Source organism: Labrus bergylta, chromosome 20, assembly GCF_963930695.1.
Source record: "Labrus bergylta chromosome 20, fLabBer1.1, whole genome shotgun sequence".
Taxonomy (NCBI): domain Eukaryota; kingdom Metazoa; phylum Chordata; class Actinopteri; order Labriformes; family Labridae; genus Labrus; species Labrus bergylta.
In genome coordinates, this window is record NC_089214.1 from 6694477 (window position 1) to 6720909 (window position 26433).

Consider the following 26433-nt stretch of genomic DNA (forward strand, 5'->3'; position numbering starts at 1 on the left):
AATGTTCCCAAACACGCCCTCAAACATCACTCACAACACAAGTAGAGCATGTTAGCATTTGCTCAAAGTGCTCAACAAGTCAAAAGAAAACTTTGGTAAACTTCTAGGAACCATTGGAGGGTTTTCATCCTGTTTTCACACTAGCAGAGATAAGTGGTAAAAGCCTCCTCCATGCAGCTCTGGCAAGTATCTGAGCACTCTGTCTCTGTCTGTTGATAGTTTCCTCCTGATGACTCAGTTTTGGCTTGGCTCACCTCGGCTGATTCCAGAGCTGCCGAGGGAGGGAGGGATGAGGGGATGCTGGGAGATGTGCTCGTGGTAGACAAGGGCAGAATCTGCTTTGTTTACTCAACTCCACCGCTTTAGTGCTGTCGGCCCTTAGCTGTCAGAGTCGGAAATGGACACTCAGATATACTAGGGTCTGTGTTCTGGGTTCTAACTCGATGGGAGTAAAAGTTTCATGTTTTCTAATCTCACTGATCCCTGCCCTAACCTCTGTCCTGTTGGGCAATGAGGGATGACGGAGGAGATTACAAACTGTGAAATCATTTTAAAGACCATGCAACACACACCTACAATCCCACATCCTCCTCCCCTCATTGAATTACCCATAAACCCCTCCCCCCCCTATGTTTTTGTCTCTGGACGTCCTCACTCAGCAAAGCCCTGCACCTCAACTGGACCTTTTTTTTTTTCTTCTTCTTCTTCTTCCTCATTCATCACTCCTCCTTTCCAACCCTCCTCTCTATGCTATGGCCCGCGACTTTCCTGCAGGGTAAACCGTGCCGCCGAGGTTTATTTGAATCCAACTCAGAAGTTTACTTTACCCTGGCCCTATCTAAATAAAAGCCTGCCACCTCTTTTACGCCAGCGCGGCTCTCCATTAGCAATCCAAACAGCACCGTGTGTCACTGGAGGGAACGTATACAGTCTCAGAGAACAGAGAGAGAAGGAGATACAGCAGCCTGCAATCCATCTTAAGTGTTTCCTGTAGGGACTCTTTACTGTTTACGCCACGGCTAAATTGCCCCTGCTCTTCTGGATATTCAAGGGTATTTTTGTACTCTAATACAGAATACAGCCGGAGGGCAGAAAGGAAGCCAATGCACGTGTCACAGTTTTTTACCTTCACACTGAAACCACACACCACAGCAACTCTAGCATTCCTAAGGAGAGTGTAATAACGCCGGCTTTGTCCCCGTTGAATACAGTCAACCACGACATGCACAAGAAAGAGGGACTTAAAAGAAATGAAACCATGAAAAACTCAAAGTCAGGAATTCAGGACCACTTGATATCATAGTATGCTAAACTGATTCACGATGTAGCGTTTGAAATATCCGACAATTAACATTTTCTTTTTCTTCTCAACGATTCATAAAGTCTTCAGAACTCGTCCCAAACATTTTAATGACCCGAGCGCAACTTTCAGAGCAGTGATCTTCATTTTTAGTTGAAATTTTTCCCCTCTTTTTAATCTTTTACGAGAAGGCACGGAAGTCATTAAGACATGATTACAAATGGGTCTTAATGAAAGGGCAATTAGAGGCAAACTTTGACCAGGCTCATTAATTCTAATTCAACACAAACACACCGTGCTCAGGACCAAAAGCCAGCTTCCCCTTCATTAAAGAGAGGATGGTAATTGCCTTGTCCTTTATTGGACACTTGAATAATTTCAAAAGAAAAGGGGGAGGACAAGGGGAGGATAAAGCCGAAAGCACATCATTCGGAATATCCTTATTGGTTAATCTCCTTTCATAATGGAAGTTTTACCACAAAGGATCTTTCTCTAAGCTTTGAGATGTGATACTTTGGGAGAATTTGAGCTGTCACTCATAACGCCGATGCGGTTTTTGATAACACACAAACAATTTCACTCCTCTCTCTTTTGTTGTCAACTCAGCATTGTGAGTTTATTGTCTCCACTGATAAACCTGCGCTCCTCCTTTACTCTGGCGAGGGTTCACTGACTCTGACTCTAACAGAGTGTCACCCGCCGCTGAGGACGCAGCACTCCTCCATAAACACGGGCGCTTCTCATCGACGCTCCGCCGCTACAGCACAAAGAGCCACTGACAGATTGTCATAAGCGACTAAAGGCGGAGTGAGGAAAGGGCTTCTGGGGCCCCCGCTCCAGAGGTTTGTGAATTGCTAATGTGGAACATATGAAGCCTGTGCCGGGGCTGTGACTGCCAGATTTCATTATGCCACCTCTCTCCCCGCTCATGATCTCACTGCTCAGGCACGCTCGTCTGCAGCGGGGCCCGCAGTTTCACCAGAACTCTGCAACTCTTCACAGAGCGAGAGAACGATGCTCCTGACTTTGTATGTTTGATTGTTTGAGAGGGCTTGCTTGTGCAATTTATGGCGCTTCTTATAAGGAGTGTACACAGGCACATTTACATGACTTTACTGTGAAACACAAGGAAAAGATGCAGCTTGAGGCACATTCCTGATGGTGTTTTTTTTTTTTTTTTTTTACCAGCTCCTGGTATGTTACCTTAAGGAACTTACTGTTGGGATCTCTAACTTTACTAATCAAACTATTGAGAACATCTGCTCTATAATTAGAGTTGGATTTTTTAAAGGTGGATGATTTTTTTTTTGTGTGGATTTGGATCGCTTAATGTCTTCTGTCATAAAGTGTTTTAACAAATAAAATAAATACTTAAAACATTCCCAAATGTTTAAGGGAGCTGCACTGTGTGAACGCAAACAACAACAACAAAAAATTAGATTTATTTTCTGGCTTTTATGTTTTTATTGGAGGGACAGGACAGTGGATAGAATCTGAAAGTAGGGAGGGAGAGAGAGAGTGGGGAAAGACATGCAGGACAAGGAGCCACAGGTTGGATTCAAACCCAGGCCGCCGGCTTCGAGGACTAGAACCTCAACCCTTTTCTCAAGGCCTTTAGTAAAATCAGTAAAAAAAAAAAAAAAACTCCTCAGAGGCAATTCATCCTTTGGTAAACACAGATAAGACGTTTAATGCAACAGGCCTGACAACGAGTGTTCATTTTGTGCCTGGGCTCTTTGATTTGGTGTGCTTAGCTGAAGCCTTTCCCCAAAAGTGTGATTCTGACACTCCTTTCAGTTTCCTGGACGGTGACAGCATGCGATGTAGAACCCAGAGGCGGACTATCAGCGGAAGTAGTTTGGAAGCCGCCTCTCTTAAGGAGGCGAACTCCCTCTGATCTATCCCTTCACACCCCCCTCTCTCATCTTGTTTGCTTACACTGAGACCTCAAGCTGTTCGGACATGTAAATAACACTTTCGGGGACTGTTTAGCTAAGCTCAATGGGAGTTGCTGTTGACTTTTGGAGCGCTTTGCTTAATTACGGGTCCCAGATTGTTTCAGGTCTAATGGCCTAATTACCGCTGTATAAATTAGCCTAATGCTCTCGCTGTGCAGTGCTTTCCATACTGTACGGGCACGAGAACAGAGAAAGTCCTTTATTGTGCAAAGAGCAATGGTAAGAAGCGGGGAGAAGAAGAAAGATAGCAGAGAGGTTAAATAACAGAAGAATGTTAAGTGTTGCCGTGCCAATCTCTCTGCCATTCATCATAAACGCAAGGCTGGCAGATCACACTCAGCCTTTCCTCTGTAAATCAATAGACTTTTTTTTAAATATCTCTTCCGCTGCGTTCTCCACTTTCCCTCTCTCTCTCTCTTTCTCTTTCACTCAATTGCTCTCACACCCTTGAACACAAACACTCTCTCTGTGAGTAAATGTAATTAACATGGTGGAAAAGAAAAACAGAGAGTGAGCGGTAGAAAAGAGAAACGTCAGCTATGTGCGATAAGAGGCTCCCTGTTCGAGTACACATTCCACCGCTACTCGCTGTCAGAAGTAATTTGTTTGTCTAGACTGAACAAGTCGGTCAATGCCCGTCGCTTTTTTTTTTGTTGTTGTTGTTTTTTTTCCCCCTTCGTGGTGCTACAAGTCTGTGCCTATTTGCTCCGAGACTTCCTGTTCAAGCAGGTTATCTCTTTGTGCCAATATTTACAAAGTTACTTGCAGGATGATTTTTCATCCAACCACTGGGGTTTAATATGCTCGTATATCATCTTTGAAGGCAGGAAACTATTCCCTGCAAACTTTCTCCACAAGTTTCATTCACAGTTGGGTATCTAAGACATAGTGGATGTTTAAGTAGAGGGGAACCAAGACAGGTCCATGCAGAACCCCAATGTTGATTTAGGAATGTTTTTGTTGATTTCAAATTCAATGGTTTGGGTTACTCCAGTGGCAATAGTACACTTTGAAGCCACCCTTACACTACTTTACTTAGCTGTTTGAACCTACACTGAACTGAAAACCAATGAAGGTGAAGTGAGACCAAATTAACAGGACCACAGAGAACTAGTGGAGACGAAGGCCGTCTGTGGCATCGCCTCACATCGCCTCACATCGCCTCACGTCTTGCACTAGAACACACCGCAAAGACTACAGCAAACGGCAAAGCACCATGTATGTTCTGTGCATACCAGGTTCAGGTTCTTCTAATCGAGAATCATGTCTGATAAAAAGTTGAAAATGACGCTTGGACATTTTATTTCAATCCATCAGTCTTCAAATGTTTGGCATCTGGTGAATCAGATGTTGATTTAGAAGTTGTCTTTAATCGACGTGTCTTCTTTAGTTTGGCTTTTTCATTTAACCTGAGGGCTCCCTGTGCTCGTACATCCTCTACTAAGACGTGCAACAATTTCCTGCAAACTTCACTTAAAAATTCACAATTTACCAACGGTATCCACTTTAAAATATGTATTCATTTGTAGGGGGTTAATGTCAAATAAGTATAAGAAAACAGATGTTTTAACCACAACAGGGTAATGAAGGACCCGACTGTTATATAGAAACTCATCTAACATGTCTATACTCAAGAAAGAATCCTAAAAATGGACACATTTAGATTCACCAGTCTTTAAACATTGGTGTATATCAGTTTTTATTGCATTTTAGTTTTCTTAAATCGTGTGCATGTGCTGTTTTTGTTTCTGTTTTCATCCTCCCACAGTCATTTTACACAGTTTAATTATTGGACATTTTTCTGTGATGACGTGGTTAGAGTGACTCCTTAAGTCTGTGATCGCAGCTGCGTTCTTAGCAACTTTCTGTCCCTCATGGCAACGGTTTTCTTCAGAGCAATTGTAGACGTTAAACGTTTAAATTGACCGATCACAATAAGTTCACAAACAGCTGTGTAAAAATACACAGTAAACATCTCCTGTTTTTATCAACCATATGTTAATGAAGACTAAGATGCAGGCCATGCTCAAAGCTTCTTGCAGTCACCTCGTCATAAGCCACACAAATGTCTTAATGGAATTCCAGCATCTGTAAGACATTTACAGAGCAGAGTCAATCTTAACAAATTGCACGCCGGCACGAGGACCCTCGCCCTGCTACAGAGTGGAGCTAAGCACGCACTCTGCTCTTCCAGGGGCCCCACAGCACCTCCCAACCCCAGCTATGCCCCGATTTTTTCTTCCCCTCCCCTCCCCTCCCCTCCCGGATCGGGGAGTGAAGGTTATTTCCATGAGGCCTCTGCAGTGCGCCAATCTATCTCCTACATTTGGTGAATTTCTCCAGATTGGGATAAGCTTGGGAGCAGAACAAAGCGCTATGGGTTGGCCCTTCCCCCCTCTCGCTCCAGCACCCCATACCCCACCTTCCGGACTCCCCCACCCCACCCAGCTGGGGAGAGATTTACACAGCAGTTTAGCAGCTGAAACACTGTGCTACACCTTCTTTCCTCTCCTCTCTTCAGATCTCACATCTGTCTATCTCCTCCTCTCAGAACGATGATACCTCTCAAAGAGAAGGGAGTTGATTTAAAACTCTAGTTAACTCACCGGGACTTTTTTACATTTATCTGGCTTCAACTCCCACTGTGTGATTTATTCAACTCGATATATAAATAAAACGCTGCTTAAGAGTTTTGAGATCATGACTTAGGAACTGGGGTCAGTGAGGAAATGAAAAGATGAATTCACAATCAGTTTTTTGGTCCTTTATTAATGCCTGTATCAGAGGAAAGCAGAGGGCCGGGCAGGAGCAGGTAAAGAAGTTGTGGCATTACTAGTTTTACTACATTTCTCTGTAATGTAAAGAGTTGTGTTTCTAAGCATTTGACCGTAGGTTGGGAAGCACCCATCCTTTCTATTATAAGTCTGTGTTGCTCTAGTTGGTGGATTCAGTGAAGTGAAACTAACTATTTTAAGATCAACTGCTAAACTAGTATCTTGCTCAATACTAGAAATGTTGTTTACGTTATTGAGTTTTACTGCCACATCACATGTATGTCAAGGTCACTTCAGACACAATGTTCATGAATGCTACAGCCTCCTCTGACCCTAAACCCCTCCTCACAGCTCCTCCCCCCGGCTCCTGTGCAGGTGATACCGAAGCTGCATGACTGAGGGTGTGTGATAGTGACTGTGAGGCTAATACACCTGCATCATAATAACACACAGGGTGGACATTGCTCTGGGAAAGTGAAAGGCGTATCAATTTCGGGTCATGCTGTTTTTGTCCCACTGACCACAGCTGGTTATTTTTTTTTTTTGTTTACACATGTACAGTTTCAGCGTTGGGATTGTTTTCAGTTGAGTTTGTGTGCTATGAATATTACCTAGAAGAGACTTTAATATTGGTTAACGGTGGTAATACATCACAGTGACCACGTTGCCACATGTATTTTTAAAAGCAAAGAGGTCGGAAATTCTCCTTTAGAACCAAACTCTGGAATCTGAGCGATGGAAAATCTTGCATTGAATTCGAGAAACAGTTGCCCTCATAATTACAGGAAAAGTAGTGGCTTCTTTCAAGGTTGGAACCAAATCTAAAAGCATACCGACTTCTCTGGAAAACAGTCATGCATGCAACCATTTCAATGCTAAAATGGAAAGCTGTCGGTGCACACCTATGAGACATTTCAAAATTAAAATGTTCCCCTCCCACCTTATTTTCACCCACACACCCAAACAGACATTAGACAAAGTCTGCGCAGGCCTCCAGAGGAACGTGGCCATTATTTGGCCTAATTGAGAAAAACTGTGTGTCACAGAGCAAAAAGGCCCCACTGTCACAGCCAATCAGACAAATAGCTGCCGGGCTCCGCAGGGCCAGTGAGAGGTCGGCACTTCTGCACCAATTAGGTCTTATAAGAGAAGTAACATCTGGAACTTTCCGATTGTCTCCGTTTTCCACTCTCTCTTCGCCCTTTCTGTTGCTGTCACCTTAGCCTCTCTTTCACCCTCTCCTCCTCTTGCATCTTCTTCCTAATTCTTCCAGTTAATCCTGCTTTCACTCTTTCTTTGCCGCTCTCATTATTCCGAGCGAGTCCTCCTGATCTCTCCCCTTTCCCTCTTCACAGCATCCCAAAACAAGGACGAAGTTGTAATCCATTTACTGCAGCCCCGTCAACAGATTCCACCCAAATAATCCTTAAAAGACTTACACAACTAGGCCTAGGTACTACCAAGGGAAGAGGCAGAATGCACAGGGGAAAGCCAGAGAAAGCCACAGAGAAAGAGGGAAGTGAGGGAGCGAGGAAACAGACGGAGGGAACTTGTGTCACAGTGATTTGAGTCTTTGTCACGCAGGTGGCGCCCAGGGGTTCCCTCAGCCTGGGCAGAGAGACAAACTGGGGCCCATGTAAACCTTAAAGAGGATTAACCCTGCCAGAGCACTTTAATGAGACCTGAAAGTGCTGGGCACCGGAGAGCCCTGCTGATTGAGCCGCGCTCGAGTCGGCTCCCAATGGTCCGCCGGCCCAGTGGCCCAGCAGCGCTGCCGCAGCCCCCGTGGCCTACAGCTGCCCGCTCACACTGAGACACATCAAAGCAGCCTGTCTGGGAGAACCCCAAGACGGGAGGAAGGGGGAGGAGGAGGTTGTGAGTGAAGGAGAGGAGGGTGCCTGGATGGAGGAATCCCTTATCTCCTCCTGAGAGGATGCTGCTCTGTGGTGCGAGATTGTCTGGAGCTGCCACCTGTCCCAGGCATCTTTAAAGGAAACACTAAAGCCTGTGATGGGCCTGACCTCCTTGAGCTCCCATTCTTTTATGTCTCTCTTCATTTTCTGCTTTGTTACACCCCCTCCTCCTTCTACTCATGGCTCTTCTCTCTTCTTCCTACCCTTCTGTCTCACTTTCACCCTCAGACTCTGACTTCCCTTCCCTTTTTCTTTTTTTTGTTCTCTCCGGCGATATCTAACAAGCTGACGGAAACATTTTAATTAAACTGTGTTCATCAGCCTCCTCTCTGTGTAGAACAATATATACCCGCGACCCTCCAGACACGAGCACAAGATACGGGTTGTTGGCTGAAGGGATCAGGGTGCTTATCTTTGCCACTATGTGAGAAGAATGCAAATAAAGAAGAAGAAAAAAAGGAGCGATGAGATTTGGATACACGAAAAAAACCAAAGATGAAGAAAGGCATGAAATAACTCTGACTCTCCCGTAGCACACAGAGGTGATTATCCTACTGGAGACTACAGGGTAACTTAAGGAGGAGAGAAAAAAGCTCAAGCAGAAGGCTGAGGAGAGGAGAAGCCCCCATGAGCATTTAGTCTTGTTGTTTTCATGGTATGGAGCTTAATGTTTTTGTTGTTTTCTGTAGCCGATTCTCCTTTTGGATGTACAAGATGCTGAAAATCTTCACTTTAAGCCGTCACAACATCAGCAAAAGAGGAATTGTTTCTCCTTTCCTCTGTGGCTCGACTGATTAACCAGTCTCAATTGAAAAGGAGTAAAAAAAAAACAAAAAAACACGCAGACAGATGTTGTGACAATGATACCAAGAAATGCTGAGTATTCTTCTTTGAACATCTTAAGTTCTCTGGAAGAAATTCTTCTTAATTCTTCTTAGCCCCTTCAAAATGTAATCGTGTCATTGTTAATAAGGACTAGCAAGGAAAAAAAAAATCACTCCACACGCATCAGCTTCATGGTAAGTGCACCACATGACCTTAAGATGGTATGAATTCTTGAAGCACTGCAAACCCTCTTAAATCATCAAGAGCTACAAAGGGGCACATGCATGTGAGGATATGGCCTATCTTACAGCATGAGATGCCTCTAATAAGCTGTATAAAAGGGGATCATCTGATTATCCCTGGTGCGCTGGACCAAGGGGCCACAGTCGAGCACAGGCCCATGTTGTTCTTTCTTGATGAAAGGAGGTGGATGGAAGGGATCCCTCTCCATTGCCTGCAGTGTGCCCCAGGCTTCTCTGAGCCGGCACACCGCTGGGGGACTACACCGTGCCACCGCGCTCAAAAAGCCAATATTGAAACAATCACAAAGACAAACACTTACCCTTGAAACAGGCACGAAACAGGCACGTGTCTTCTCACCCCAGGCTCTCCCTCTGTACACCCCAGTTCTTTGGGGGGGTGGGGAATGTTTGAACCAGTATCCAAGCCAGTACTTGTCATGTTTAAACCAACAAGAGGCTGGAAAGTTTGTTCTTTGAGTGCAAGTTCAGAGGAGCGCCCTGTGTGTATTCCTTTTTTTCACCTATACATACACACACAGACAGACCATTTTAAAAATGCTCATTCTTACTCTCTTTGGCACTTTCACGACATCTGGAAAGGTCTTGACCAAGCTCTGTAATTAAGTTCATAGAGTCTTGGTCCATTGTTGTGCGGATCACGTTCGGTTTGGTGACAGCTAGCTCATTCAGTTCAGTGGTCAGCTGCATTTTGATATCAAGGCAGACAGAGTGACGCCGAGGCAGCGGCCAGAGTGCTACGGCCCAGTAGGCCTGAGATCAGCTCGGCACAGCAGTTTAGAGTTTAACCCCTGTGACTGGACACCCACCACCCCCTCCACATCATAAAACCCCAGGACGGGTATTACGCCTCGGCTCAGTGTTCCTGCAAGCTTTCCCAGAACACATGGCCAGCGTGATCCAGGTAGCGGTCACCTTTGGCCAGGCTCAGAGAGCAGGGTTACTGTGATACATGCGAAAGAATCCCTCAGTCAAGAGATCCATACCTCCAATGCCTCTAGCTTAGCAGGCTTGGTTATTGAGACCAGTCAAGGACAGCAAGGCTTTGGTGTAAGGATTAGGCTCTGGAAGCCAAATATCTGCTAGATTTTTATAAAGAGCCAACCCAAAGGCTATTGGACTGATGTGCAGTCATTGCCATCGTATTTGTGCAATTTAGACATTGCTGTCTCTTTTGTTCAGGGCAGCTTTCTGTTAAAAATATAACAGAAGGCCTATTGTCTTTTAAAGTTTCTATACTTTTCAATACTATTAATAATTAAAATAATGGAGATTGTATCTTTTTAAAACATGGGGCATTAAAGGATTTGAGTTTTTTTTTTTAAATTGGACACCCTCAATAACAAATGCCCATTTTGTTTTTTGGAGCAAATATACTTAAGATTTAAGATTAAGATTTACTTTTATTGTTCCCCGCAAAAGGGAAATTTCAGTTTTTACACTCTTGTGCCAATCTAAGTAACCAATGGTGGGGTTGGATGGGTTATTGGATGGAAAGATTTGCCATCTCAAGCTTTCTTTTACTGATTCATGTTACAACCCATGAAGAGTGAGGAGACTAATTACAACCACTTTGCATAGACTCCTGATTATGCATCACTGAATGTGCAAAGGTATGGTCTGACATGCCCGAAAATGCTCTAAAATGTAACTCAGACCATGTGCTAGAGATTTTTAAAATATGGCCCTATATGTGTCTTGTTCTTTTTATCAAGAATTTACTAGATTATAGATCTACACTCGAGACACTTGAGCGGCAAAATACTTAAGCATTATCTCTAAAGCATGATGAATTGACTGTCCTCTTTCGCCTCGTTTTCAACCAAACATTCTCGGGCGTTTCAGAACAGTTTTAACATGTGAAAGAAAGCCATTGGAAATGTGCTTTAAGTCCCTCTGAGGGTGTGTTCAGGCTGGCAAAGTAGGGCAAGTGTTTAAGAAAGCCACACTTAAAAGAAGAAGAAGATCCCCTCGGAGGAAGCAGAGATGCTTCGCCAGCAAGTGGGCTCACTGTTGCTGCAGGACAGCTGACCGGCTAATCAGCACACAATGTAAACAGATGTCGGCGCTGCGCATCCTATTCACACTTCTACACAATTAAGATCTTAAGAGAAAGACTTCTGCCTCATTAATCCTCATCACAATCCTTTCTTCTTATCCTGCAGCAAAGCCCCATGTATTAGTGTTGCGGTAAGAAGGATGTGGACTCTTATCCAGTGTTTGCCCAAGAAAAGCGGCTAAGACGCAGGCATCATCACTAATGCTAACAATAGGGGGAATGTTTCCTTAGTGCCTCCTCCTTTCTACACTGAAGTGGGTGTAAAAGCCAGAGTAAACACAATCTTAGGCCGTGGACGTAAAGGGAGTGGGAGATCACAAGTCTGGGTGAATAGCAGAGATTTACCCCAAGCAAAGACCTCTGAAGATAAACCTCCCCTGCTCTCCTCTTGTTGTTCAACTCCCACGCCTCCCAGAGCTTCTCCGCCACACTAACGACCCAGCGACCAGGTGTGGGGAGGCTGCAGGTGCCGTCGCATTTAGGCACATTAAGCACTGACACACAACGGCGCTAAGAGTAATCGGATTTACCTGGCTGTCTGCTGCGTGGTGTAGCACGCTATGCAAGCACAGCACTAAGGCTTAGGGCCCCCTCTCCATCACAAGCACACACACACACATGCACACACCTGGGATGAATTTAGGAGGTGACAAGGCCCTCATAGAGAGGGACTACCGCTGATGGAGTAAGGGCTTTGTGTGTTATGTGTGGAACCAGAAACCAGAACAGGAGCCCGTCGCTTTTTTTTTTTTTACACCTTGTAGCCCACAAGTGGCGACAGACGCTACAGGCTTCTGGTTCAAAGCAGCTGAGGGACGGGGGGAGAGGGCTGGAGCAGAGGGTTTTTTTTTTTTTTGGTTTTTTTTTAGAGGGGGATCTCATGAGGATTAAACAGTGGTTCTGGGTTCAGGCAGACAGAATGTGGCTGCCACCTTTGGGGACTCCCCATGTCTTCAACACCTGAGGCCAGGAATAGGTGTTTTACACAGCGACGCTCTCGACTGAGATCATAAGTCTCCCCGATCAGAGTCCGGATCAGAGAAGTGTTACGCAAACATCAATGAAATAACACTTGAAGCCATTCAGACTGTTGTTGAAAAGTCAGAAATTGCCCAAATTTACGTACCTCTTTTGGGTGTTGTATTTCTTCATATGACACAAACAATACTTAGTGCCCAATTTTTTTTCCCCCAATATATTAAGTTAGTCTTCTATATCTGCCCACACTAATGCTGGATTGTGTTCTGATCTCACAGTAATCTGACATTATTTCAATTGACTAATCATCCTTTAAGTATAATGCTGAAAAATGTGAAAGAAAAAAACTCCAAACTCCGAACTCATTGGGATGTCCTGAATTGTGTGTCCTTCAAATAATCCATTAAAATTATAGAATTTTTTTTTAGGAAGGTGCCGGTGCCAAATTTTATTTTTACATTGTTGGTCGTTAAAAATGATCAAATTGTTACAGATTATTTTCATGTTGGCTTCTTATTGTTTCCTTACTAAAACAACGGCTTTTGAAATGTTTAACATACAAAAGTAAAAGGGCAAAAGAATCTCCTGAATCACTGGGGGGCCAACAGTTTCCCATCCAGCATCGCTGTGCTCTTCTCTTCTCTGTCTGGTATATGGTTGCACTCCTCCAGCCTCTCGAGTCCCGGTGCACAAAGAAAACCTCTTGAAGCTCTGCAACCCTTTTGACTTTTACTTGCAGCTTTTGAACTCTCCATTTCAGACTGCGACTTTTTCCACATGACCCCAAGCCTCAGATTGACCCCCCCCCCTCCCTCCCTGCCCTTCCCCGCCCCTTCCCCTACTTCTACCTCCGGGCTTCAGCGGTGTGGAACCTCCAGAGCTCTTTCACACATACCCACACACACACACACACACACACACACACACACACACACACATAGAAATGAGAAGTGGCAGTGTTGCTGAGTTAGGTCAGGATGTAATAGGCAGTAATGTTCTGCCCTCGAGGGTCCTGTCCGCCGCACCATCGCCTGGTTTTTAAGTAACCTTTCCCTTTAAGAGGCACCTTGGTGACTCCCAGGCACCCGAGCAAGAGGGAGCAGGAACTAATTAAATGACTGACTAAATAGAGATACAGTATAAAGGTTGGGGTCCACTGGACTTTTTCATTACTGCCACTGGATTAAAATCCTTCTGTCCCACTCTGTCTGCCCCAATTCAGAGCCAATTTGACCAAACTAAACAAGCTATCACATCAAATCCTTGTCTGCAGGCTAAGTCCTGGCTACAGTGGCCGCTGAATTAACCTCCTAATCAGCCTCTTACTCCCCAATCATCTATCTACTGTTCCCTCTGTCCACGTACACACACACACACACACACACACACACACAGCTTCTCTTTCATCTACCGTCTATCTCACCTTTTCTTACAAATTATCTTCAGTATCTCACTCAAGCCACAGCTCTCCCTTCACCTCAATCTCTCAGGCTTCATCTCCATTAGTCTCTCTCCCTCTCTCTCTCTGTCTTTCTCTCACACGCTCTCCGAGTCCCACAGAGAGAGAGAGAGAGAGAGAGAGAGAGAGAGAGAGAGAGGGGCAGAGTAACAGAGTAGGGGGTGGTGGGGTTTGACTCGGCACTGCTTTGGGGCTTTGAAGTGTGTGTTGATGAGAGAAAGCGGAGTGCTGTGTTCAGACAGGCCCCTAATGAGGGAATTAAGAAGCTACGCTGGCCGTTCCCCATACTAACTTCCCAGGCACAAAACAAGACAAGTGTGCGTGCATGTGTTCAACAATGTGTGTGCTTGAAAGTGTGTGTGTGTGTGCTTGTAGAAGCGAGAGGCTAATCTGTCAGACTTCATCAAGCATCTGACAGTCCTGCCTCTCACCTACAGTAAAGAGACGTGAAACTTGGCCTCAGTGTTTGGGGTACTACAAACACGTCCTTGAGCTTTGCAGTTTTGTTTCAAGTTTTCCCACTCCTAAAGACGAATAACACGAAGCATTCTCTGACTAGTGGACTTACGATAGTGCGAGTCTAGGTAGCCGTTGCGAGGATCCATCGTGAACAGCGTGCCTCTGTACGGCAGGGCATGGTCAGACAGGTGAGGGATGGAACTATGCAGCTCCTTTTTCAGCAGCGAGGGGCGGTCTTCTGTGGAGGTGGACGGCTCCTCGCTTATGGTCCTTGTGGGCGTCGGGGCCTGGGAGCTGATGGCATTGCGTCTCTCGCGGTGGTAAGGCGTGCCTGAACTCTCGTCCTCTGTGGAAAGAGAGAAGGAGAACACGATCTTAGGACGCAGATTTTTTTTTTTTTTGAAAGAAATAGAAAAAATTGGAAGCAGATGTAAGGATCTCTCTCCTTCCCTGGTACAGTTTCATACATGTAGCCATGCTTACAACCACAGCTGTTCTGAACACCCATCCACATGGTTGGGAAGTTACTTCACGTCGGAAGGAGTGGGCAAAAAGAGGAGCTGGAGATCAGCTTTGTACACCTGAAACCTGGCGGGTATTATGGGTGTAAATCTGCAGGGTTTGCCTTCCACGGAGCCAGATGTGGGAGTTCAGAGGCGAGTAGTGTTTGAGCAAATGGACACCAAGGATGGCATAATCCCACCCTCTTCATTTCACACAGTTGAGGCAGGGGTTTCCAAAAGTCTGTTCTTAGATTGATTTATGTCAGTTCTGTTAGGGAGGAATTGATTCCAATGGCGGAGGCAGCTACAACCCCACCCTCCTTTTTTCACCCACTCTCTCTCTCTTTCTGTTTTCAAACTTAATCTTACTCATCGGGCAAAATCAGGGGGAGCTGGGGTCTTGCAGAAAGCTTTGTTGCACGCTGGGTAAAGAGGGTATATGTGGAATTGAGTTCAAGAGCTTAGCTCCACTAGGAAGACATGACCCTTGACCCTTAGCCTGACCTCTAAACTGACTCAGCTGACCTTCTGACCCGGCATTAGTCTTTTTTTATAGGATAAGCCCAATATACATATAGGCCCAATTACAATTTCCACAGTAACCCTAGTTACTAAACTACCAAAACCAGGAAAAAGCCAGGATGTAAACCCTACAACAATCTTTGACTTGCATTAAAATCAACTTTCAATGTTCAATAATTCCCCCCAGCGAGAAGCCGAGCGATGTTGTCACAGTTCTGACTCCTTTCATAAGCTGCTCCTATGAATGTTTCCCATGTTCAGGCCTTGTTTAAGTGCAATAACAATGTTCACCATGTCTGCATTCAACCCTGTGCCTTTAGTTGTACAGTTTGGTCACCAATACACCCAAATCTATCTTAAGTTTTTGTCACTCAACAGGAATCTATCAAAATTCAGCTGTTACGGTGCCAGAGGTTCAGTAGCATTGGCAGCCTAACGGTGCAAGGTTCCCCCCACTTTCACTGCAAACCAACAGCATCCAACTGCCAATTAAGCACCGAGTAGAGGGGGCCAGATTAAAGACTACCACCTTAAGCACTGAAGAGGGCCGCCATAATGCTGTACCACTTCACAGAAGAAGAGAGGCGATCAGAAAGGGGGAGGTTAAGAGACGGGAACAGAGAGAGAAAATGAGAATGAGAGAGTGGTAGAGAGAGAGCGAGAGAGAGAGAGAGCTGGGTAACAACCCACGGGTCCTGCTTTTATTCCCCGCACTCTCCCACATCCATTACCAGCGTTCGAGCAAGCCGTGCATTGGCGCACCACTGGCAGCGGATTCAAGGATTCTTAACGCGGAACTGACAGCCAGAGAGGCAAGCCACTCTCATCCGCGGGAAATGACAGTGTCAGTTATGATATAAGTATTTAATCCTATACTGCACAGCCAGTGATCTTATTAAGGGAATAATGGCATTTATACGGTTAAAGCTGGATTAATAGGTCTGCTCTTGCAAAGCGCAATATTAACATAAAGGGATTTCGGAATTGGGTTCATCGCCTGACATGGATTGAAAGAAGTCGAGACAGTGAACTATGCTGGAAGCCAATACTGCTAAGGGTAGAGCGTGTAGCCGTGTGTAGCACAGGCTTCCACTGTGTACTCTGAGGTCTTGCACACCCAAAAATCTAGCATTACATCTGAGGAAGTAAAACCTACCTCCATATTTATGGGCTCTTCTCTAACTTTAATACAGCTGTTTGATGTTTTATATAAAGATGTATCACTGGGGCCTTAGACAGTGTAGCATTAAGAGGCCACTGGGTGCTTCGACTAGTCAAAAACATCCACAGCTAATGTACCAAGAAATACTAAAGAGAATTTGCTGCTTACTTAAAAAAAACTACACATTTTCTACTCTTGGTTGATCTCTTTCCACATCTCTCTTATTCTTCTTTACTTTAACCTCCTTCTCGGTGATCCCCACCGCTCTCTCTCTCTTTCTCTCTCTCTCTCTCTCTCTCTCTCTCTCTCTCCTTTAAGGGAGGTCAAGCGACTAATGGTTCAATCACAGCAGTGTCACAGTCCCACCTCCCCCCTCTTGTCGCCATGGAGAGCCCACTGGGGGTTCATCATTCTACCATATACCACCTTAAGGGGGTTCATTACTTGAGTTTACAGCACCTTAAATGGTTAAACAAACACCCAGCAGCACAAAGGTCAACTGACTGCTCGAATCGAGTCAGGTTTCTGTTCTGCGCTGCAGGAACAAGTCTTGTTTCTCAATCCCATAGGTGCAGTTTGAAATGGGTATAGAGTATTGGCATGTATGCTAGTCACTGCATCCATCAGATTAGACCCATAAAACCAATGCTCTCAGGTTAGTTATCGTGTGACAACTAAAACAACAAGTGTCAAATTGTGTAAAAAAAAAACATCTTCACTTTTTGTACAATAGTAACTTGTCAGTTGTCAAACAGAAAATATATTGTCAATCGCAGACTGAGCTGAATCTGTGAAAACATGGACTTTTGAAAAGTTCATTCCAGCAACACTTCTCTAACTCTGACCATCTGCCCAACAGACCCTTTCCCTTTTCCCTCCCTTATTTTTTATTCCTCTTTTATTTCCCTCTCTTTTCCCATGGTTGCCACATCCAGTCCTCCACCAGTTTGCAGGTCTATTCAGCCCAATACAAAAGCAGCAGGCCCGTCCTCTGTGGACCAGAGGAAAGCATGCCTCTCAAAAAAACAGAAAAAAAAAAGAACTATCCCGCTCTCTCTCTCTGTGGTGATTGAATTTCTTAACATCTTTTCAAAAAGCGCTTAAATGCCTGGAGGCGAGAGGAAGAAACAAGCTAATGGTGGATGGGGAGCACTGAACAAATTTCAGAGCCCTTTCCTGCTTGCGTTTGAGGTTGAAAGCGAGCTCCTGCCTTTCAAGTTTCAAAGTCCTCCTTCCTCCCGCAGTGTCACTGAAGGATTTGAAAAGAAGGTAATTGTGCTCACTGCCGTCCTGATCAGAGCACACGCCCCAGCTCTTGTATTTCAGGAGCTTTCACTGCCACTATTATGGTACCTGGTGCTCCATTCCTGCATTCTTCCTCCCTTACGACTCCTCTCTCTCCCTCTTACCCTCTACAAATGCACCCTCTCTTACTCTCCCTCACTTGCTTTATATCATTCTTTAACCCCCAGCAAGCCTCTCATTAAATCCTAAAGCCCAGGTTTCTCCTTTTTTTCCCTCCTTGTCTGGGGCTTCTATTGTAAAACTGGTACGAATACCTTCAGAGAAAACGCTATGCATGGCCTTTAATATAGCGCCATAAAAGCGAGAGTGGATGCAATGACAAAATGAAATCTTAAAAGAGATAATGAGATATGGAGTGTGGCCAGTTCTTTGGAGAGATCCGCACTGGGACAAGGAGGGCTTAAGTTAAGGGTGCCCAGCCAATTCAAACTGAAACAAAAACCCTTGGCTTGTTGTTTTTCAGGTTATTTTCTAGAGGCAGAGGTTAAGAAGGAGAACTGCCATTCCTCCACATGCCAATCTGTCCTTGACTCTAAATAGTCTGATTCTTCCATGCGTGTTGTAGGGTTAGACAAAGGGGCCAATGTACATTGCAGCTCTTCCCCAGGTTACCCAGTTTCCCAAAAGCTTTAAACATCAGAGGAGGTGTTGTTGTACCTCCGAGCCTAAGCCAGACATATTCTGTGTTCCACCTTCGAACTTCTCTAAGCGTTGTTTTCCATGGCACAAACAGGTTTTGGCTGGAGAGCAAGAGGAAGAGGAGAGGAGGATATGCAGTGAAACCACAAAACACTTCTTCAAAGCGCCTCTCCTCCTGTGCAATAATCTCTTGCTCCCTTTTTTCTTTCTCTTGCAAATCAACTCCCGGGAACGACTCAAGACTCCCCAATTAACAATGAGAGGGGGAAGAAAAAATTCCAGCAGCTGGCTAGAGTTTAATAAGAGCACCTCTCCAAGCGGCTTAGGCTTATGTACCTGATTCACCGGCCCTGGCATTGGCGCTATAGACCCGGGGAATCATTCACGATTAGTGCAGGCTGATGAGGGAGAGACACCGCTCAAACTCTACCAAACCCATAACAACAAGAGCGCAAGGGATTACCGCAATTGTGTGAGGTATTTTTTTTTTCCCTGATCAACTTCTTGGTTGACGGGCTCAGTGCCACAAGGAGCTGAGTGCCTTCACCCAAATCAAGCCCGTTGGACATAGTGTGAAGGTTAAGACGGCTGTACAGAGCTCCTTGTCGAAAAAAAGTCTGATTTGGAGAAATGTCTTGACAAACAAATATTAGGAATGCATCGGTTCAACATCGGTATCGGGCCCTGTTGACAAACATCGGCACATGTGTGCGAATAGTGTGGCATGAAACGATGTTAGATGTTAGTAGCCGATGTTTATTTGTTGTGCAAAATCAATTTAATGCTGACATCTAGTAGACCTAACTAGTGATGCAGAGAACAGTTTATTTTTAATTCAATGTCAAACATGAGAGAAGATGTTGGCATTGGTATAAAATCGCCAGTCGGCTAGACTCTTATTTCTATCAGCCCTGATTTTCCCAATCAGTCCAGCTCTAACAAAATTGTAAACGTCAGAAGGCAGAATAAGGTCACATCCTCATATCTGTTGGCGGATTGATTGTAAAAGTCAAACAGTTTTTTCAGAGCTCGGGAAGCAAACGTAAAGTTTTTTCTCTTCAACTTTCTGCTCATGCCTGGTTCCGTCTCTATAGAGTGAATCCTTGGTGGTAGATTATTTAACCATCAGCGTGTGACTGATGTTTGGACGAATTGCAAAGAGAGGCATGGGCAGGTCAGGATGTTCCCTCTCCTGGTTAGCAGTCTGTTGTCAGCCGCTGATTTCCCACATAGCATCCACAAATGCCCTCTTCAATATTCATCAAGGCAAATTCAACGACTCCCACATCTCAATTTGGCTCCTGGCAGCCCACACCCAACCCCCCCCCCCCCCCCCCCCCTCTGCTCCACTACCCGCAGTCCCAGCCTGTTCTCTCTGCCGCCAGGGGTCTGCTGGGACTCACCCAGAGCTCAGCATCTAGCAGTCCCAGCCTCCAGGCCCCGGGGCTGGGGAGGGGCAAATCAAAGCCTGCTTGGCGCCTTCCTTCTTCTCTGCGTTCACCTCAAATCAGCCTCACAGCAGGGTAGTGTCGTGCCAAGCCTCCGCCTGCCCCTAGGTAACCCTTATTCACCCATTAGGGGCACAGGCCAACCATAGAGCAGCCTGAAACCCCACTACCGTTTCATCAGGGCCACATTGTGAGGGAGCAATGAGCATTGCAGCGAGAGCTGAAAGCCCTGACTCTAAAATGCACACTGATGCGTTTTTGACCATGGATAGTTATGGCTTTTAAGGTTTTTCACTCAAAGGGCACCTTGGCCTGTATTCTTTGAGGAATCAAACACCAAGAGATGCATTTGATCAAGGCTTCAAAGCAAAAAAAAGAGTGCTCTGATTGGCTTATAGACTGTATTAGAATTGCTTCAAATAGCCACAAGCCAGTAATGATGAGCCGCAACCTGTACGTTACTTACGCCGTCCTCTGTAACAATATGAAATGATTGTGTGCTAGGATAGAATAGGGCAGAATATGGCCATTTGGGAAAGTGCGGGTCTTTTTTTGGGGTGAATCTGGGCACACAGCCTACCAGACCAGTTTGGGCCAGCTTTCCACTGGGCCTCCGCATTGGAATCCCACTTCTGACACCAGAGTGATGCGGACCAAGTCTGTGGCACTCAGATTAGGAGCGGTTCGCCAAGAGAAATAGATATCCGGCCAAAGCAAAGAAACACACAGCCAACAGTTAAGTAGAAAAAATAATACAGTAATTTCAAGCACATCAAATATGGTCCAAAATGCCAATGTGGATGTTTCCACCTGACGGTATGGAATGATTTCATAATGTCCATTAACGTAAGTTTTAATGGCTCAAACTTGGCTCCCATGCTGCATTTGCTCACTAACTATGCACATTCTGGTACATGTGATTAAGTGTTAAACCATTGAGGCATAGAGGCCCCCATTAAGATAGTTAGCCAGCACTTACTAGGAGCAGGATAATTAGACACTTCAAAGGCACCTGCCCGCCATCCCACAGGGGGCAGGAATCGCTGTGCCCCGCCCCATTTAAAAGCATGTTAACTCCTATCTGAGGCTAGCAGGCTAATTTAACTCTTGACATTTGATATCGAAGGAATGAGAGGGATCAGCCATTTAGCTGGAACAGGATTACCCCACCACAGCCCTCCTCCTCCTCTCCCTCCCCTTCAACCCCAAAACCCCCTCTCTCCCAGTCAGGCCGGATTCATTAATTTTCCTGCTGCTAAGCACTTTATCAATGACTGGTGAACGTCTAAGTCCAGAGTGGACTCTCTCTCTCTCTCTCCCTCTCTCTCTCTCTCTCTCTCCCTCTCTTCAGTGGTGATTAGGCCTGTGGATGTGCAGATCTGTCTGTCTAATTCACCGCCTCTTTTGTTGCTGCTGATCTTTCCTCACACCTGCTATGAGGCTCAGTAAACTCAGCAGGTGTGAGAAGTAAACAGTAAACAGTGAACCGGAGTCAAGAGTGACAAACGGTGGTACAGCTGAGTGAAGAGCCACACTGACGAGGATACATTTTGAAACACTGTTTAAGTGTGAAAACTAGGTGCACACTAAAATGTCTATACAGAGTCATAAAGGTGGAAACTCGTACTGCAGTTCACTGGCGCCCTGTCTCATCAGCATGAAGTACCTCTGACGTAATTATTGTGTTACGAGCAGCCTTTCGAGGTATGTTTGTGATTGAGGTTGTGATTTTCATTAATTAAAATTACGACGATTCATGTTCATCAAAGACCTTTTTTCTCCATGACGTGTGGCTTATGGTGTGTTACATTTGAACTCGGATGTCGGAAATTTTAAATTGCTGGTCTTAAATGCACCATAGTTGAAATTCCGGCTCGGAAAATGGGAAGAACTTCAGTAACCCGCGTTCGAATTCAAAATGTTCTATCCCCCCCCTCCCCCATACACTTTGGACATTAATTTAGAAAATCTTTCTTCACAAGTGTCAGCATACGCTTATAGAGAAAATGTTCAGATGACATGACATCAGTCCCATAGCCAGAACTGACAGATATTCAATGTAAACCTATATTCATGTTTCAACAGCACATTATGCCAAACACATTCAAATGTAGTCAATAATCGCTGACACATCACAGGTATGAAGGTGCTCGGAGTTAATTCACATCCATAACTCCACATTAGTCTCAGTCTAATGCCTTCTGCTGAATGTCTACATTACAGGTTGAATCAGGGGCTACACATGAGTGTGACGGATCTGGGTTAAATGAACAGCATGCCTGCGTCTTTGATGCTGCAGCTGGTAATGCTTACAGTTTCTAACCCATCACATTTGGACACAAGGCCTTTATACACCGAGAGCATGACAATCAGAATTCCAAACTACAAGCCAAATGTCATAAAAATAACACAACTCAACTGACTCCCTCGTTCTGTTCCCACAATGAGGGGGCTATTCTGCAGGAACATTAAGTCACTGCATGGGTGTTAAAATATATATTTTTTAAAACCCTCCTATGTTAACTTTTCTGCCTTTACAGTTTGACACATGCATGATCTAAAATAACATTAGTTCATTTTGCCACATTTTTTTTTAAAAGGTGCCAAACCACCTCACAAAGAAGCCTTTGTAAACATTTCAATCGTCATTTGCCTTGCGCGATCCTATCATCATTAAGGCTGACGTTTGCAGCCAAATCCCAGACTCACTCGACCCCCACCGGCCCCCCCTCTGGTGATGTGAATGGGAGTGCCGGGGTTAATAAACAGGGTGTCATTCACCCCTTTCCCCCCTCTAAAAACACAGGTGAGACCTGGACCCCTTCATTACCGCGTCTGCAGCCAGCAGGGAAAGCTCCACAGATTAGAGGATCTGCTATGTTGGCCAAACAGACTTTAACCACAGTCTGCTGGAGGGGAGGGGGGGGAGGCACCACACTTTCTATATGATTACATAAGTGGCTCTATAGTGCTATAAAAAGCAGGATACAGGGTGAAAATTGCAAGTTTGGTTGACATCATGGACTAGTGGCTAGAGAAAATGTATTGTTTGGTTTGATCAGCAGGTACGAGTCCCCAAACACACTGTTAGTGTATATTGTAGTGTGTAATAGCAAGGGGATATTTGAGGTGTAAAAAACACCTTTAAAAGAATCAGGTTTTCTGATTAAGTCAAGACCATGTACAACTTTGGATGCTCATTGGGATGTGGAACATCAAATCCCCTAAGCTTAACATTCTGTTTTCTGCATCATGAATTTAAGGGGCTTAAGCTGGAAGTTTCACCTTGTGAGACATGTTAACATCCACCAGCTCAAATCTGTTAACTCTGAGAAAAGAAGCACCCTCAGAGCTTCTCATGATCCCCAGCTGACAGAAAGAAAAAAAACAACATGACCGCTCAGAAACACCATCTTCAAATTCATAATGGATCAAACAAACTTGTACCAACGAGAACGTAAAGTTCCCATGTTGAGATACTTTGAAAGCTTTAATGCACATTCATAAATATGGAAATTAGAAAAAAAGGAGTGGATAAGAGACCAGACAGACTTGTAGTTCTGTTGCCGACTAGCGAGGGTTTAATTGTTAAGTTGTCCAAACGTGCACATCCCTAGCGTAGACCACTGTCTGACATATTTTTTAAATCACCCTAAAGATATATCGGAAAGAATACCTCAACACTGATGTGTCTGTGACCGGCCCCATCGACCTGATAATATCTTCAAACAGATACATCCACCAGGTTCTGGAGCGCATTGTGTTTGTTTGACTTATCAGTTTTTCTTATCATATCTTCTGCTTCAGCTCCCCATTTCCCTTCATTCCTTCTTTCCCTTCATCCGAAGTCTTTTCCCCGTCTCTGCCCCCTGTTGTAGTCTCCCCTTGGGTAATGAGCTCTGCTCATGTATGACCTCTCCTGTCACTCTCGCCAGTGGAATCCTCCTCTCCTGCTTCACCCTCGCCTCTTCCTCTAATCTCTGCATTACTTTAGCATTAATCCCACATTCCACACCAGGATGGCCAGTGCAGCTCGGCTGACACGCTGTCCTCATAATCTGCTGTTCATTTTGAAATGAATCAGTGGGACGGAATGAGTTTTAAATTATCATAGTAAAAGACTTGTAGGCTGCTTTAGGATTCACCTGTAGCATGCAGGATTCCTCCCCCCCCCCTCCTCCTCATTCTTCCTCTTACCTCTTCACACCCTTCCTTCATTACCTACCTCATTTACACTTTCCTTCCACTAATCTCTTGTTACTCACTCCTGGTTTCCCGATCTAATCCCTCATTCTCCCAGGTCTTCTCCCAGTTCCCATGTTGTTGCCGAAAAACTCCAATACCTCCCTCCATCCCTCCCTCTTTCCACACCACCCTCCACCCCTTCTCGAGGCGCAGTGGGACTGTTGGACTCACGCAGCCCCATGCTGAGCTGCTCCAGAGCCAAGCCAGAACAAAGAGCCCATTGAGCCGAGCGGAGACATAATGTGGGCTGCCTCTGACAAGCGCCGAAGATGAAGTCATGAGGTCGCCAAACAGTTAATAATGACGGCCAATCGTCCAGCTGCACAAAGTGTGTGTGTGAACAGTTTGGTGCTTTTGAGGAACCAAAGAGAAAATGAGAGATTAAGTGTCTGCATGCATGCATGACTAAGTATCTACAGTTTGAAACTCGTGTGTACATATCTGAGCGCATGTGGATGGATAAAAAGCTTTTAAGGGCGTAATGAGATACTCCATGATACTCAGAAATGCGCTCAATCATTTTGTAAATACCACAGAGGAAAAACAAAACCTTCAGAGAATTGCACTTTTAGTTTTGGCTTTGCTCCAGCTGCATTGAAGAACACACAGACCCACTCCACACCAACATCGTCCCCCTTTTTTTTTTTTTTTTTTTCCCTTCCTTATTGGAGTCTGTCTGGCGCAAAGTCTGACATGAGACACATCTCCCCGGGACTGGAGCTGTCGCTGCAAGGCCCACACTCCGAACATCATTAGACTCGCCGCTCCAGGTGAGAGAGAGGTGCCTGAGTGTTTGTGTCTCTGTGCAGAGAGCATGCATGTGGTTCAAGCGTTCGTCTGAGTGCCTTTTGTATGGACATGGCCTATTAAAATGCCTTTACGGGACCAATAGCATGTCAAGGGGCCTCCAGGCTGAGTCGAGCTTGGGACAGAGGGAGGAGGAGGAGGAGGCGGGCAGAAGATGGTGAAAGACAGCTATGCAATTGATTAACATTAGAAGGACTTTGTTCAAGTTCAAATTGCACGGCCCCTCTGCTGTAAGCTACAGACGTTTGTTTCCCCGCAAGTCGTTTTTTTTTCTTTCAAACCCTGTCTCTGCTGCACATCTGAGTTCAATTCTCCGCATGCCCTCTCTCTGAAAAATCAATTCCTCCTCCTCTCCTCTGCTCTTTTCCTTTCCTCCAGCTCTCTGAGCAGACCAGGGCGAGGGGATTACACTGTCCCTCCCCAAATCCGAGCGAGACAACAAATGGTTCTTATCAACTGACACCCCCCTGCCATCCAGGAAGGGGAAAGGGGCAAGTAAAAACCCGGCCAAGCCCCGCTCCGGCTCGGATGTGTTTCTGGGCTCTGTCTGCCAATCGTGGCAACTCTTTTCACACTTGAAGCCTGAGCTATTTACGAGAGCCCTGGGAGAGCGCGCACGCAGCACCGGAGGGTGGGAAGAATGGAGGGGAGGGAGCCGCTGCTGCTTCTCAACCTCTGCTTCTAATCAATCACCAGAAATCACTGCCGTGGTTTGTGGCCTTTGATCCTGGCTCCTCTTTCGCACTGCGAGGGAGAGAGTCGGGGCTGAGGAAGGGGAGAAGGGAGAGGGGAGGGGGGGGGAGCAGGGAGCAGGGTGAGAGTCGAGGCCCAGAGGGTGTGGAGGTCAGGGGAGAGAGATTAGGGGGTGTAGGGCCTTTTGCTCTCGCAAACCTGAAAGCATGTCTCGTTTTAATCCAGTGAGTTTCTGAGCAGAGAGCAGACAGAGAGACACAGGCTGCTTCACACACAGAAAAATGACTTCCAGAGAAACACAATTCTCGTGCATTCAGACATTTCAGATTTTTATTCAACTGGACGGCAGTTACAGGCTTGAAGGAGATTTTTATGTGATCTTGTTAAAGCAGACAAAGTCAGCCTGCTGTCTCGTTGAAACTAAGACGCCAAAACATGTTTGTCAACAGCCTGTTTCTGATTTAGCTCAATGGCATCTTCAGAAGGAACTGATTGGACCATGGTTTTGAATGGCTTGGTTTATACAACCATGTTAGAAAGGTAATGTAATGTGATGATGGGAAAAGATTAAAATATCACAACATGGAACAGATATATATATATATATATAAATATATCAGGGCCGGACAGCTCCACAAGAGACAGCCAATGTTAAATAAAGAAGTTTGTCACTGTCAGCTGAAAACCACGTAACTCCTACTTTGGTTATTGTGATTTCTTCACAGAAAAACGGGAACTATGGTTGTCTTTTAGGTCATTCTTTTTAAGCTATGCATGTTAGAAAAAGTCGCTCCCTGACTCCTTAGCAAGGTCAAACCAGAAGAAGCACCTACCATTATCAGAGTCAGGCACACTACATTTGTTTTTTTTTCCCCGTCGCTTGTATGCTAGGAGACTAAGACTGCAGTCCAATTAAATGGCCCAACCGAGCTTTAACCATAGCTCAACGTAACTGTGCATGTGATTGTACAGAAAGTTGAAGATTTAGAGATGTGATTATCAAAGGACGGTGATTTTTCCTACAAATGCACATTGGAACAACAGCACTAGCAATAACATGATAATCGACTGTACAACTCAAATAAAGTAACAAAAAACCTTGTTCTCCCAATCAAAATGACCTA

General features: G+C 45.2%; 1 protein-coding gene across 1 annotated transcript in view; it reads right to left on the minus strand.

The window, feature by feature from the left end:
- Positions 1-26433, minus strand: part of gli3 (GLI family zinc finger 3) — a 100657-nt gene that overhangs the window by 49466 nt on the left and 24758 nt on the right. Inside the window, exon 3 of the mRNA XM_020633683.3 lies at positions 14095-14331. Within this exon, the coding sequence (XP_020489339.2) occupies positions 14095-14331 (237 nt within the window). The remainder of the gene's footprint in view (positions 1-14094; positions 14332-26433) is intronic.